The 13419-nt window shown below is 36.2% G+C and overlaps 1 protein-coding gene across 1 annotated transcript in view; it reads right to left on the bottom strand.

Moving 5' to 3' along the window:
• The window catches only part of Lnpep (leucyl and cystinyl aminopeptidase), an 85828-nt gene that overhangs the window by 19514 nt on the left and 52895 nt on the right, over positions 1–13419 (bottom strand). Inside the window, exons 7-11 of the mRNA XM_032893142.1 lie at positions 12923–13036; positions 11255–11386; positions 7148–7279; positions 4950–5110; positions 4657–4745 (exon numbers count right to left, since the gene is read on the bottom strand). Of these exons, the coding sequence (XP_032749033.1) occupies positions 4657–4745; positions 4950–5110; positions 7148–7279; positions 11255–11386; positions 12923–13036 (628 nt within the window). The remainder of the gene's footprint in view (positions 1–4656; positions 4746–4949; positions 5111–7147; positions 7280–11254; positions 11387–12922; positions 13037–13419) is intronic.

Below are 13419 nucleotides of genomic sequence, written 5' to 3'. Positions count from 1 at the left end.
TCACTGATGAGCACGGACTATCCTGCAAACCTGGCCAACTCCAGATGGTAGAGAGAAGAAATACAGCATGGAGTATATGTCAAATTATGACCACTATCAAGTTGTCAGAACATTAGCAACATAGCCAATGAGATAGGAGACATCATGTAAAGGATAGTATGAACTAGGATGCAGGATGCTAAAACCATAGGTATCAAAAATAATCACTTTATACAAAGGACGAAACTGGTTGCTATCTCAAATGTAGATGAGACTACTTTTTAAAGTTTTTACTTTATTATAATCATGAACAGATTAACCTTTAGGTTTCATAGTCTATTCAATAGTAAAATGAAGAGTGAGCAATTTAATTTTAAATGGCAAAAATCCAGACAAAGTAATCTAATTGTGATTTTAAAAACCATTTGTCAATAAGCTATGAAAACCAACTACTATTTTATGAAGAAACATTGAAGTCCTCAAACAAACAAATAAAAATACACATTCTTACTATAAAATTAGGAAATATGACATCCGGGGGTTACCATCCCACAGTGTAGCTACAGCCTTACAAAAGCCCTTCCTTCTTTGAATCACTTCCTTTCCTCATCTTATTAGGTAGGAACAAAGATAACAGCACGTGAAAGTATGTCAGTAAATCACCTCCCTTCTTTTTCTTTCTAATTGCTTTTCCTTCCCATGATACATCTTTTAGTTTCATAGAAATATTTCTGGGATGTAGACATACTTTTTCAGAAATATATCATCTCCGGTTAATATTAAATATCTCCTAGAGTTAAATATTTTGGGTTCAAAAACATATAAAATATAGATAACAGAAAGGTAAGACAGACAAAGTAAAAATTTTTAGCATAACCCAAAATATGACTCCCTTTAGCTTGCTATTATGTGCAACAATTATTCAAAAACAATGTGTATGGGGAAAGGTGGCAAAGATGTTAACTGGGCTTAACTAGTATACATGACTGAACTAGTAAATTAAGCTCAGAGCCCTGCTGTAAACCTAAGAAACCAGAGGATCTTACAGTGCCACAATTAAAGTCATCTTCTCTAAAAAAAAAAAAATTGCAGCTAATTTGAGAGTAACTACTATTGGGGTATCAGGGGCCAAGAAGACTCAAGTGTCTTTAGGGTCAAGCCTTTTTCTATAAGAGCAGTGTTTTCGGTGTATACTCTTAAAATCTGAACTGGCAGAAATTAAAGTAGCAACAGCCAGAGGGGAACTATGTTATTAGTGACAATTATATCAAGTTGGGCCAATTACAGCTGCAGATTCAACAATTATATTCCTTTTTGTATATTCCTTTTTACTATGAGTTTTACCAAAGAGGAAAAATAAGACATTTGGCTTTAAATGTTCTTTCTTGAAAAGTTTTTATAGTCAACATTATAATTAAGTGACTTCATTTATTCAGTCAATAATTACTTATGCATCTACTACATGCTAAGTTCACTAATGGGATTTATAAATCACATTATTTACCCTCAAGGGGAGACAGATACAAGGAGAGAGAAACAAGTAGACAGTATTTACAGAATATTCTGAAAGTAAAACTGTTATTTGAAACTAAAAAGTAGAAATCTACCTTTTAGGGGGATGCAGAGACTCTGTGGAGCAAGCCATGGCTTAGCTAAGGGCTGAGGAATGAATAGAAGGAAGTCAAGGGAATGGGAAGTCAGGGTCTTCAAGGAGAGATCACAGCACACAGAAAAGTTTAGACACAAACATGGCCTCTTTGAGGTGCTGGAAATTTTTCTGTGCAGCAAAATCAGGTAAGAAATATGTGGAGGGAAGCAGAAAAAGAAAAGAGTGGGAGAGGATCATAGAGAAGCAAGAGAGGGGAAGAAAGAGAAGGCTAGAGATGAGGATAGTGAGGAGGACGACGACGACAACGACGAGGACGAGGAGGAGGAGCAGGAGCAGGAGGAGGAGAAGCTAGCAAAGGGAGTAGGAGAAGGAAAGAGGGAGAGAAGAGAAGTAGATATGGAAGGAAAGGAAGAGAAGGAAAGCAGGAGAAAGTGACAGGGGAAGACTGAAGAAGAGAGGGGGAGAAAACCAGGGAAACATAGCAGGGAAAGGGAGGAAGGCAGGCTATGGTCATGAATATATGTCTACATTCATGTTGAAAGCTTAGTCCCAAGCTAGAGGATCTAATCATTGGGATGGAACTGCTTATGTCACTGAGTGATTGGTAGAGAATGGGCACTTAGGAGGTAGGGTTTGGAGGAAGGTTACTACTTTGGGCTGCCTCCATAAAGTTATAACCTACCAATGTTTTTCTTCTCTCCCCCCAGATGCCAGGAACAGAAACCTGTCAAACTGTGAACTAAAATAAACATTTCTCCCCTTTAAGTAATTTTGTTATAGAAACTAAGACTTGACTATTGTAAGGAGGAAATTTGGAGCTATTTTATAAAACAAGAATCTCAAATCACAGTTTACCACACGCACATATATACAGAGCTTTTTAAAGAGCTGACAGAAGTAGTTTTCTTATTGCCTATTTCTAATACCAACAAAAATTTAAAGACTATTTTGAAGTTCGCAAATTTTCTTTTTTGGCTCCTTTTAAATGCTGCGCTGCATCTAGACTATACTGCTATATGCCTGGAGGGGAAGTTGATTCTTCTCCTCGGGTCAGAGCACTGCTTTAGGAATTCCTAATGTGTAGAGGTCTGTTTCACCAGGGAAGGCAACACTTTTTCACACAGTCATCAAAGAGATGGTGGGATTACGTTTTGCTTCCAACGCTATACACAGTGAGACTGTAGTGGGGCCTGTGCTCTGCTGTAGGGTGTGGTAAAGCTGCAAAGAAATGGCACATTCATGGCTGCTGGCTGTTTCCATCTTTACTTTACCAGAGCAACTTAGTGTCAAGTACCAGACCACAAACTCAACAGTCTACAAGTTTGAGATTTAAAGAAAAAATCATAGAAATAGGAAAAAAATTCTTATCATCTAATGTTTTTATTAGAGAATAATTTAATAAAGACAGCTGATGAATCATGGGTATATAACAATGAAGGACTATGTCAATTATCATATATTTTTAAAAGGCAAGATATGGAAATCATATGTACATAATGATCTCAAATAGAAATTGTAAAATGATAGGCAAGTACTAGTGAGCTTATGACAGCATGAGAAGACTATGTACATAGCTTGTGTAATGTGGATACACTGTGCTTTGTTATGTATTCCTAATGTCTAACATGATCTTAACACACGCCAGACATAGGTGCTTCATATAAATAAACTCTAAGAATCCTTAACAAACCACTATTTTAGAGTAGGCTCAGGAAGGCCAAACACCTCATCTAAATCTAGTTAAACGGAAACGGGAGAGCCATGCTGTGAACCAGACAGACAACTGGGCTTTAGTCACCCATCAAAATGTAGATTTGAAAACAGATCCAAAGCTAAGCAAGAGCTTCCCCTTTTCCATAAATCGAAAGTATTCACTGCTGATTCTCACATAATCCAAGGCCTAATGATCTTGGGGATTAAAATCAAAAGGGCATACCTGTAGGTACACAGATGTACTTTACAAATGGTTAGAAATTACACTTCAATAGATTTTTTATGGACTCCTTATGGTTAAACATATACAACCAACTACCAATTTTCTGAAAAGCTTGGGGCTAGAAGTGTTTCAAATCTGGAACATTGTAGATTTTCTACCATTTGTACAGATTTTACTACTAGAACATTCATAATCTAAAAGTCTGAAACCTAAAATGATCTAAAACTCTGAACTAGTCTGACTGTTCTATGAGGTTCATGCAGGGATACTTAGCCGGTGTCACTGTCATGATTTATTCTCTCCTTGTTATCATAGTTCCTTGGCCCGTTTTTCATTACCAAAGAATGTACATGTCTACAAGATATGTTGTAATAAGCATTTACTGTAAATTTAGGTCATGAATCAACCTTTATTATGCATATAAATAATCTATAAAATGCTTGTTAAAATGCACTGGCTCCAAGCCAGACCTTTAAAGTAGATAATAACATTTTAAGCAACTGCTTACTTCTTTTACTTATTTTAAAACATAAAATCTTTATCTAGAACCTAAAAATAAAACATTGCCAAAATATTCTTTAAAATTTCTTTAACCATATGACTCCACCAGAAACTTCTCTCCATCTAATTTGTAAAATACAGGTGAGGACAGGTACAGGATAGAAGGAGGCCTGTCATTGGATGAGAAGGCAGGAGAAAAATTTGAAAGAGGAGGAGGAGGAGACTGGAATGAAAAGAGGGAGAGACAGAGGGGAGAGAGAGGAGCCGGCAGACAACATGGAAGGTGACATTAAGATTCCACTCTGTATTTCAGGTTGTTATTAATGTTCTATAGGGATGGATGGTACTGGGCTTTGTATGTTTAGGTGGGCAATTATATGTTATCAATTGGAAAAAAATTTCTTTAACCTGTTTTTAAATTTAAATGTATTACTATTATTTTACTTATTCATTTTACTAACCTTATTTCTTACAACTAAAAGCCAACTCTATACATTGGACGATGATTTATGACACTAGATCAGAGAATGTACATACTGGAAAATGCAATCTATTATCTGCCCTATGTCCAAATTTTTAAAATTACATGACTAGTAATTTTTTATCAGAAAGGTATTAACTATAGTCACACCTGATTTCTTGTCCAGTAGTGAAACTGATCGATATTCTGAATAGTTTCTTCCATCAGTGACATAGGATATTGGAATATGCCAAAGGTGTCTGCAGAAGGAAAAGATTGGAGGTTAGCTTTCTTCCTGATATTTAGACATCGTTTCAGGCAGTAACTGGAAACTGAAAGCTTCCAAACTCCTTCTAGAGAGGGAAGACCTCATCGGGTTTTACAAGAATGATGGTACAATACGTCTAAAATCCTTACACCTGAAGGTGGAAACAAGACAAGCTGGGAAGAAAAATGGATGATACCTTGTATCTGAATCCTGAATTTCTGGTTGCATGCTTGGAAAAAATCTTTCTTGTTGTAGAAGAAGCTCAGTCCCCTTTCTCTGGACGGTCACTAATGGGAATCCTTTCTGTAGGGTCCAGGTTTTCATCATTTTCTTTACATCTAGAGTTTTGCCTGTGACCTATTAAATCAAGAAGAATTGATTTTGCTTATAGATAAAATTAGTTTAAAAGTCTTAGTCTAATTTGCCTGTACCTTTTCCTCTTTCCTAACTCTAGTCCATGGAGACCACATAGAATTGATACTGAGTTGAGTTCACACTTTTCATCACCCTGAGTACAGAGCTGTTTAAACAAACTAGCTTGGCATATGGGCGGGGGCAGGGGGTTCAGGGTGAATGGTACCATGCTGAAAAGCAGCAGGTGTGCTACCAACCCTCGAGTTTAACATTAGAGTTCATAGACGGTGTAAGGGAACTTTTGGGCCCCAGCACTTCCACTTCACAGAGATGCAATGAGTGAGAAGTCTTCTAACTCAGGTCTGAGAAGCAGCAAGTCTACACTCTTCTTCATCCCTACTCTGCGTTGTCTTCACTGTCTTTTAAGTACCCAGTCTGACGGGGTGGGGATGGGGACAACTGGAGGGTGACAGATAATGTCAGCAGGAGCTAAACAGACCTCTGTACCCTTACCTGAGTCTCTTAGAGAACAACTGTAAATTCCTTTTGGTGATCATACATCCTATTTCCCAAAACTATATAAACTTTACCTGCAAAATCTAAAATCTAATGTCACAGGTTATTTAGACCCTCTAAAGCTCACTACCTCCAAGACATCTGGTATCAATTATCAAAAAGTGGTTCATGATAAATGGTCTTTTTAAAGCGGGAAGGTTATATTTATGATTTAGCCTACTTTTCTGGATTACTCATAGATGTAAATTCAAGCCACCAATTCACCATAAAACCTGGACTATTATATCACCAAGGCAAGTTCTACTTCAATCACTATATGTTGCTAAAAGTACAAAACAATGTTCCCCAATTTCATTGAGGTATTAATCTTATCTTTCTCACGGCTCCAAACTATTTATTTCAGGTCCAGGGGCTGGGAAGAAAAGCAAGATACTTTGAGAAGTTAAAAGTAGTAAAGTGAAAAAAAAAACAAAAACAGCCTAGTGTATAGTTTGATATGGATGTTGAAAACACTGAGAATAATGTTATAAAATAGGTTGGGATGGGACAACAACATTATTTGCAGTGAGGGATTAAGGTAGGCTTATGTTCCAAATATCAAGACATGTGTGATGAGAACCACATAAGTGATGGCTCTCAAATGAAGTACCAACATCTGACTGGAAAAAATACTACAGAAATTAGTGTTAAGAAATAAAAATTATTTTCTTCTCTCAAGCAGAATTCAGTAGGAAAGTCCTATCTTCTGGGTGAAAAGTTAATACTAGAAAACATTCCCATTCAGAGTGGGCAGTGAGACAGATCCAAAGCAAGGGTTCTTGACCCAGCATCTACAAGACTGAAACATGTGTGATGTTTTACATGTATGTGGTTTTGCTGAAGCAGATGACATGAACTTTTATCAGATTTTTCAGCTATATCTGTGACCTTGCAGAGCATGAAGAACCACCAGATCAGAGTAACAAACTTAAAGGCCTACCAGGATTGTGCAGCCAACATATGTACATAGGCAAGCTGGGCTCCTATACTGCACTGAGGAATAACTTCTATCTAATTACACTGCTTGTTAAAAACAGAGTGTAACAAAAATCAAGAGACAAACAACTCAAGGGCAGCATGGAAATCATGGTGATCACCTTGTGATTTATCACTGAGAAGGGATTAGGGCCTTCAAATCAAGAGATTCATAGGGCTCCATATAGAATCATTAACTAAAGATAAAAACTAGAAAACATGCCTAGTTTAAAGTAAGTTTTTATAAAAAGTTAGGTATCAAAAATACGTAATATTCATTAATATTGAGGAGAAAAATTTTCCTTACTTAGCAAAATAGGAATGGAGATTAAGGTACAGAATAGTATGACTATCCATGGCCAGATACATGTTTTTTTAATACCAACAGACAGTATTTTAATTTCTTGACTTTGATAACAAATCCTTATAGTTTAAGTGCTAGCTTCTCTCTTTTAAATATCTCATTGGTACCATATGTGTTAACTGGATCGAATTATCCATGTTATTTACCTCATTGAAGCTGTCCCAGAGATCATCGCTTTGAATTGCTGCATAGCTGTGATTGTGCAGGTAAAGAATGATAGCATGCTGAAACACATCTTCACTAAGGTAACTTTTCAACATCAACAAGAGAGAGGCTCCCTGCTCGCAAGAGAAAGAGAGATGAAAATATCAGACTATTATAGGCTCCAGAATCAAGAATCTAAGACTGAAAATACATAATTTCTAAAATATGATTTCAAGTATACAACATAGTTATAGTACATTATTAGTCTTCCATGTACACAGATGTAGACCACATTTAAATGCAATTATTTAAAGATAAAAACATTAGCAAAGGGAGTCAGATTTCTATGTACATGTCAGCACTGAAATGGTTAGCATGTATGTATTTTTAATAGAAAAGTGACAAATTTTCTATGGCATCTCTTTCCCCATCTCCAATGCATAGAGTGCTAACTGCACTCGTGTGCACATGATGAGAAAGCATAATCAGATAGCAGAACTTTGAAAATCTCTCTGGGGGCAGAATTCCATTCTAACTTTAGTCTCCTGTGTTACTGAAACAATCAGGATCTTTCTTATGAAGAGATGGACTATACTGGTGAATGCACAGAGGGGCAAGCAAACACTAAGACTCCAAACTGGGTGTGCAAGTACTCAGGCGACAATATACTCCCTCACATACACATTACATCTCCAACCAGAAAACAACTACATGTTTGGTGCCATTTCTGATTTGAGAGAGAAATCAGGTTGCTCTATTAGCAACTGATACTACTTTTTATATCTGGCATATGCTCTATCTTTTTCTATAGTGAAGGCTAGCTAAGCAACCAATTCAAAGATGCAACTACAGAAACAGTGCCTACTACAATGCCTAGCGGCAAGCACTAAACACAATGTTTGAATGAATTTCACTTGTGATAAAAATGTAGCAATATCAAGCCATCAAGATTATCAGTAATAGCCATTACACTCATTTTTTAGGCTATAGCTGTATGTATTCTATAAATGTAAACATTCTTGTTCTCGACAGTCCTTTCTTTTCTCCTACATGAACAACTTTCTCCTCTAAAATATTCCCTTCAACAAAACAAACATTCTTTATATATATATATATATATATATGCATTATTGACTCACTCTTTAACTTCATGCCTCTCTAGTTATCACACTAGTTCTTACTTCTCTTTTGTAGTAAAACTCTTCAGAGTCCTCCCATGTTATTCTGAACCACAGGCTAACTATTATCTACTAGCAGTGTCATAATTGAGGTCCCTGGTGAATTTCCTGGTGCCAGATCCATCTCAGTTCTTACTCACCTTATCAATACAGCACCAATAGCAGTTAATATGATTAATTACCCTGTCCTATTTGAAAGTCTTTATGCACACAGCCTTGGGACAGTGTTCTTGATTTATCTTATCTTCCCAATGACTAAAGTTTGGTATGCCATGCCATTTAAATCCTTGGGCCTCCTCTTCCTCTACCTAAATTTGCTTTCTAGTTGTTCTCTGCTGGCTTTAACCTCCTGATTTATATATACTTAGATTTTTTTCTGAATTCCAGACTCCTATTTAGCTGCCTACTTGGTAACTCCAATGGCATATCTAATATACATTTCACACTTAAAAAACACAGTTTTTTTCTTTATTCCTTATTTATCCAGTAGTCTTCTCCATTTTAGTAAATAACAATTCTAATGTCCAGTTCCTGAGAGAAAACTGTTTTTATGCAGTATGCACACATGGGCACATGCACATGCCCTGGTGGTGGATAAAGTGTAAGCTAGAGGTTAGCTTTCAGGAGATGGCTCTCTCCTTCCATGATATGGACCCTAGAAATAGAACTCAGATCTAGCCAGCCCTCAGGTACAAACCTGCTAATATTATGCTCGACTCCACTTATACATTCTACATATAATCTATCAGCAAATGCCAACTGATAATATGTGTATACTTCCCGAGTCCAACCATACCTCACTACCATCATAGTCCATCTATGGCAACTACCTAACCAGTCATCCTGCCTCCAGGAGCTGCCAAACACTGGGCATAGTTTTTAAAACAGTAAGACGTCATGATACTTCCCTGGCCACATGTTCTTCTTCACCTAGAATAAAACGTCATATCATATATTATCTTATGTTCTACTTCATAATGATTTAACTTCATGAGTCTGTTGATGTCATCTACTGTCCAATACTCTATTCTGTTGTTTACTTATTCTGAATGTGAACGCATTCTTATGCTTGAACATGAAAAGCAATCTGTCATCTCAAGCTGTGTGGGACTCCCTAACATTAGTCCCAGACTTGATGCAGCACTAAAAGGATACACAAAATTCAGCTGACAGGCACACTCACAATTATAATCTATAACAGTGAAAAGATTCAAGGTAAAATCAGCTGAGCAGTAGTTCCAAAGAAGCCAGTTCTCAATTTTCCTGAGACCTTTCTTAGTAGACAGGAGGCACTTCTCCTATAGCAAGCAATGATAATGTATGGAATACTGTCAACCAGGTTAATTGTCAAAAGAAATTTGGCAATCAAACTTTCTTTTGTTTTGTTTTGCCTAGGAGTAAAGGTTGAGCATAGAAGTATCTTCTTATTTGTACCCAAGTTCCTAATAATAAGATAAATGTTAACAATATACTATAATAAGTCATGTAAATGTAGTCTATTTCAATATGTTTTACTATAGAGCAGATCTCAGCAAGACAGGCCTATGATTTTCTTTCCCTATAAAGTTAAGAACTTTGACTTATTCACTTAAAGGAATCACTTCATACCTTTGCTTCGGCAGCTAATTAACTCTTGTACATTAGGGATCATTAATAAATAAAAGGTAATTGACCACAAGCCCTAATTGAGCCAATTAATGTGTAACTGAGATGATATTTAGTGGGGAATGGACAGGTTGCATATCCGACATGGTTCCATTGGAGAAATGGTTGGCTCATGCCCATGGAGGACGGGATGAGCTTTTCCTATTACTCTGAATGCTGTGTAGCTCAAAATTCATGGATCGCTTGTTTCTGGACTTTTCCTTTTAGTATTTTTAGTATTTGTCCTAAGACGGCTAATGATAGTTTACTGAAGCCAGGAAGGAAAATTGCAGATAAGGAAAAGTGCACGCGTGCGTGTGTGTGTGTGTGTGTGTGTGTGTGTGTGTGTGTGTGTGTGTGTGTGTATTCAAATTAAACTGATTTCTTGCTAAAAATACTATTACTTACTTCATCAGTCTTTAATCTAGAAAACATTTCTTCCTTCTTCTTTATCTGTCTTACCCTGTCACTAAGTTCTTCAAGTACAAAACTCACTTTAGTTTTAGATCTATTTTCTTTCCATTGTTATGACCACTCATGTCTGATCTTCAGTACCAGGTCCCATTTTTTTGGTCTCAGAATCTACTTTATAAACTGAATCCAATTTAAAATTTCTAAATACGATGTTAATCAAGTCATCCTTATGATAAAAAAAAATCATAGATTTCTTAAGGCACTAAGGACCTGCTGTAGCTGGGGCTCCTTTCTTACCTTCCTAACCCTGGGTCCATCTCTGAATAAGCCCCAGCCATCAGCACTCCTGGTTCTTCTCTTCAAAGTTCCATCTCTGCCTTACCCTGTTCCCTGTGCTGTCTGGATTCTCTCTTCAACATGCATACTTTTTTTTTTTTTTTTGGTACTATTTAAGCACACACAGCCTCTCTTGCTTGTCCACATGTATTTACCTCCTAATTTTGAGCTTTTTGATAATATGGGTTCTATTCTCACACTTAATTATTTTCTTCGCTATCTAGCACAGGGATTTACTATCCAAGGACTCTGACAATCAAACATAAGAGACTAATCAGCTTTAATATCACCCTTCTGACATCACTCAGGTAACACCAGGACCACACTTCCTCTGATCTCCAACCTGCTCAGATCCCAACAGAACTTCTCCTTTCCATCCACTGTCCTAGTGTCTGTGCTTCACATTCTGAAGGGTAATGGTCAACAACTAAAATAACTTTTTTGCTTAATTTTTTTTTTGGCGAATCACGCTCTTTGCTGAACCACAAAATGAGTTGGAATTATATTTAAGGTACATTCCTTTGTGCACAGTGATACCTTAAAATACGAAAGAGAATCAAACATTTCTTCTATTTGTTCTGATGACTGAACAGATGATGATATTGGATGAGACGAATTCAAGGAATCTTTCCTCATGGTTTTAAATCGAGCATCTAAGAAGTCTTCATACTACAAAAAATAAAGCAGTAGGAAGTCATGACCAGTATAAAAGGCACTTACAACATTTATTCAAATTAAACAAATTGCTACAGAATGAAAACACCTGGGCTCACTAAACTGCACATATAAACAAATGAAAGTCAATTGTATGCATTTCCTTACAGTGGAAAGTGCACTTAGAACTGAGGGATGTGAGAATCTGCACTCTGAAGAAAGAGCAGGACTGTAAAATTGTGAAGCTGCAACTATCAAAAGCCAACTCCAAATCTGAACATCCAAGAGAAATATTCAACAAAGATTAGAGTTTTAAAATAGAAATTGAAACTTAGGCCTTATCTTCATTTTCTACTAAAACAATATACAGTTTTTAGTTAAGGTTACTTAAAAAAAAATACAGCTCTTACTCTGAAAGCATTGAGAACTCAGCCAGGAGTGCCCCTAGAGTGTATATTAGAGTTTAAAGTGTTCCGAGCACCCCCACGTGGTGAAGCTGTGTATTTCATTGCTTAAGTAAGTAGCACACATTATTTAAACTACCTATTTAGTATCTCAACTAAAAATTACTTGGAGTTCTAATCAAGCCCTACATACAGAAATATCAAACTGGAAACTCTCAAGAGTACTTCCTGTAAGTACCTATAAAATGTATGTAGGGAGTCTGACAGTGCGTCACAGAATTTCATAGTTGAAGACATTACTATATGGGAGACTGTTCTATAGTTTGAGGGCTCGTGTTCTGGGCTTCCCTTCAGCTACCCAATAATACTTAAATTATTTCAGCAATACCTGTCTGTCAAATTATGGCCTACTATGTCTGAAAATCCTTGAGTACAGTAAATATCTTCCAACTCTAATGACATACTCACAGCATAGCGCCTCTCTGTAACAGGATGGTATTAAGACTTTGAAACAAATATGTGTTTGTACACAGCAATAGCAATTTGGTTGTTTGTTTAAAAGATTTATCTACTCTACATATATGAGTACACTGTTGCTGTCTTCAGAGACATCAGAAGAGGGCATCAGATGTCATTACAGATGTGTGTGAGCCACCATGTGCTGGGAACTGAACTCAGAGCTCTGAAGAGCAGCCAGTGCACTTAGCTGCTGAGCCATCTCTCCAGCCCTTGTTTTTCAATTTAAGCAACTTATATGTTATTTAAGAACTGTTGAAAGAATGTTCTTAGTGACAATATAAAAAGCAGTCCTGAAGTCAGTCTTCATTTCATTTCTTTTTTTATACAAGGATTTTTAAGTTATTTTCCAACCTTATCTAAATTCCCTCAAACAAAAGGACCATATCTAATAAAATAAAATGTGATAGTTAAAATATTCATCCTAAAGTTAAAAAAAATCATTTAAATGTGTAATGAAATACATCAATGTGCAAGAGTGGCTTTCAACTGTCAAGTCTCCAGAATTACTGATTTTACTATAGCTTTTAAACATTTTTTCATTATCTCAAATGTGTAGAAAATATATGGTAAATACTAACTTATAATGTGGCTATTCCCTCCTCGTAGGACAAAGAAACACAGTACTTACACTGTTGAGCTCTTTGAATATTTTTTCCACGGAGAAATACTCCATGAAAGTGGCAAAGCCTTCGTTTAGCCACAGGTCATTCCACCACTGCATTGTAACCAGATTACCAAACCACTGTAAGAGAGACAAACTAGTAACCAGCAGGGCATGTGTATTCTCAGGAATTTCTTAATCGAATACACCATCAGGTTAATTGAAGATAATAAAGTTAAAATATCTTAAAACAAACTATACCCAGAGTAATTAAAGTCTTATAAAAGTTATACAAACTATCTCCCAAAATAAAAGATTTTAAAAGTTGTATAAACCGATTTTAGAAGTACAATTAAAAACTTCAACATTTTTACCTTAACTGAATGAGGAAAAAAAGCAACAAACATTATATTTATTTATTAAAATATATACAAATCTTTAACATATGCTATATACATCATGTTATTTTAAGCTGCTTCATTAAAGTGGAACTGCTTAGATAGTGGAATTTTCTGATCTAACAT

The sequence above is a fragment of the Rattus rattus genome, chromosome 2, assembly GCF_011064425.1.
Source record: "Rattus rattus isolate New Zealand chromosome 2, Rrattus_CSIRO_v1, whole genome shotgun sequence".
Taxonomy (NCBI): Eukaryota; Metazoa; Chordata; class Mammalia; order Rodentia; family Muridae; genus Rattus; species Rattus rattus.
The sequence above is the reverse complement of the archived record's forward strand: the minus strand, read 5'-3'. Positions and strand labels throughout refer to the sequence as shown.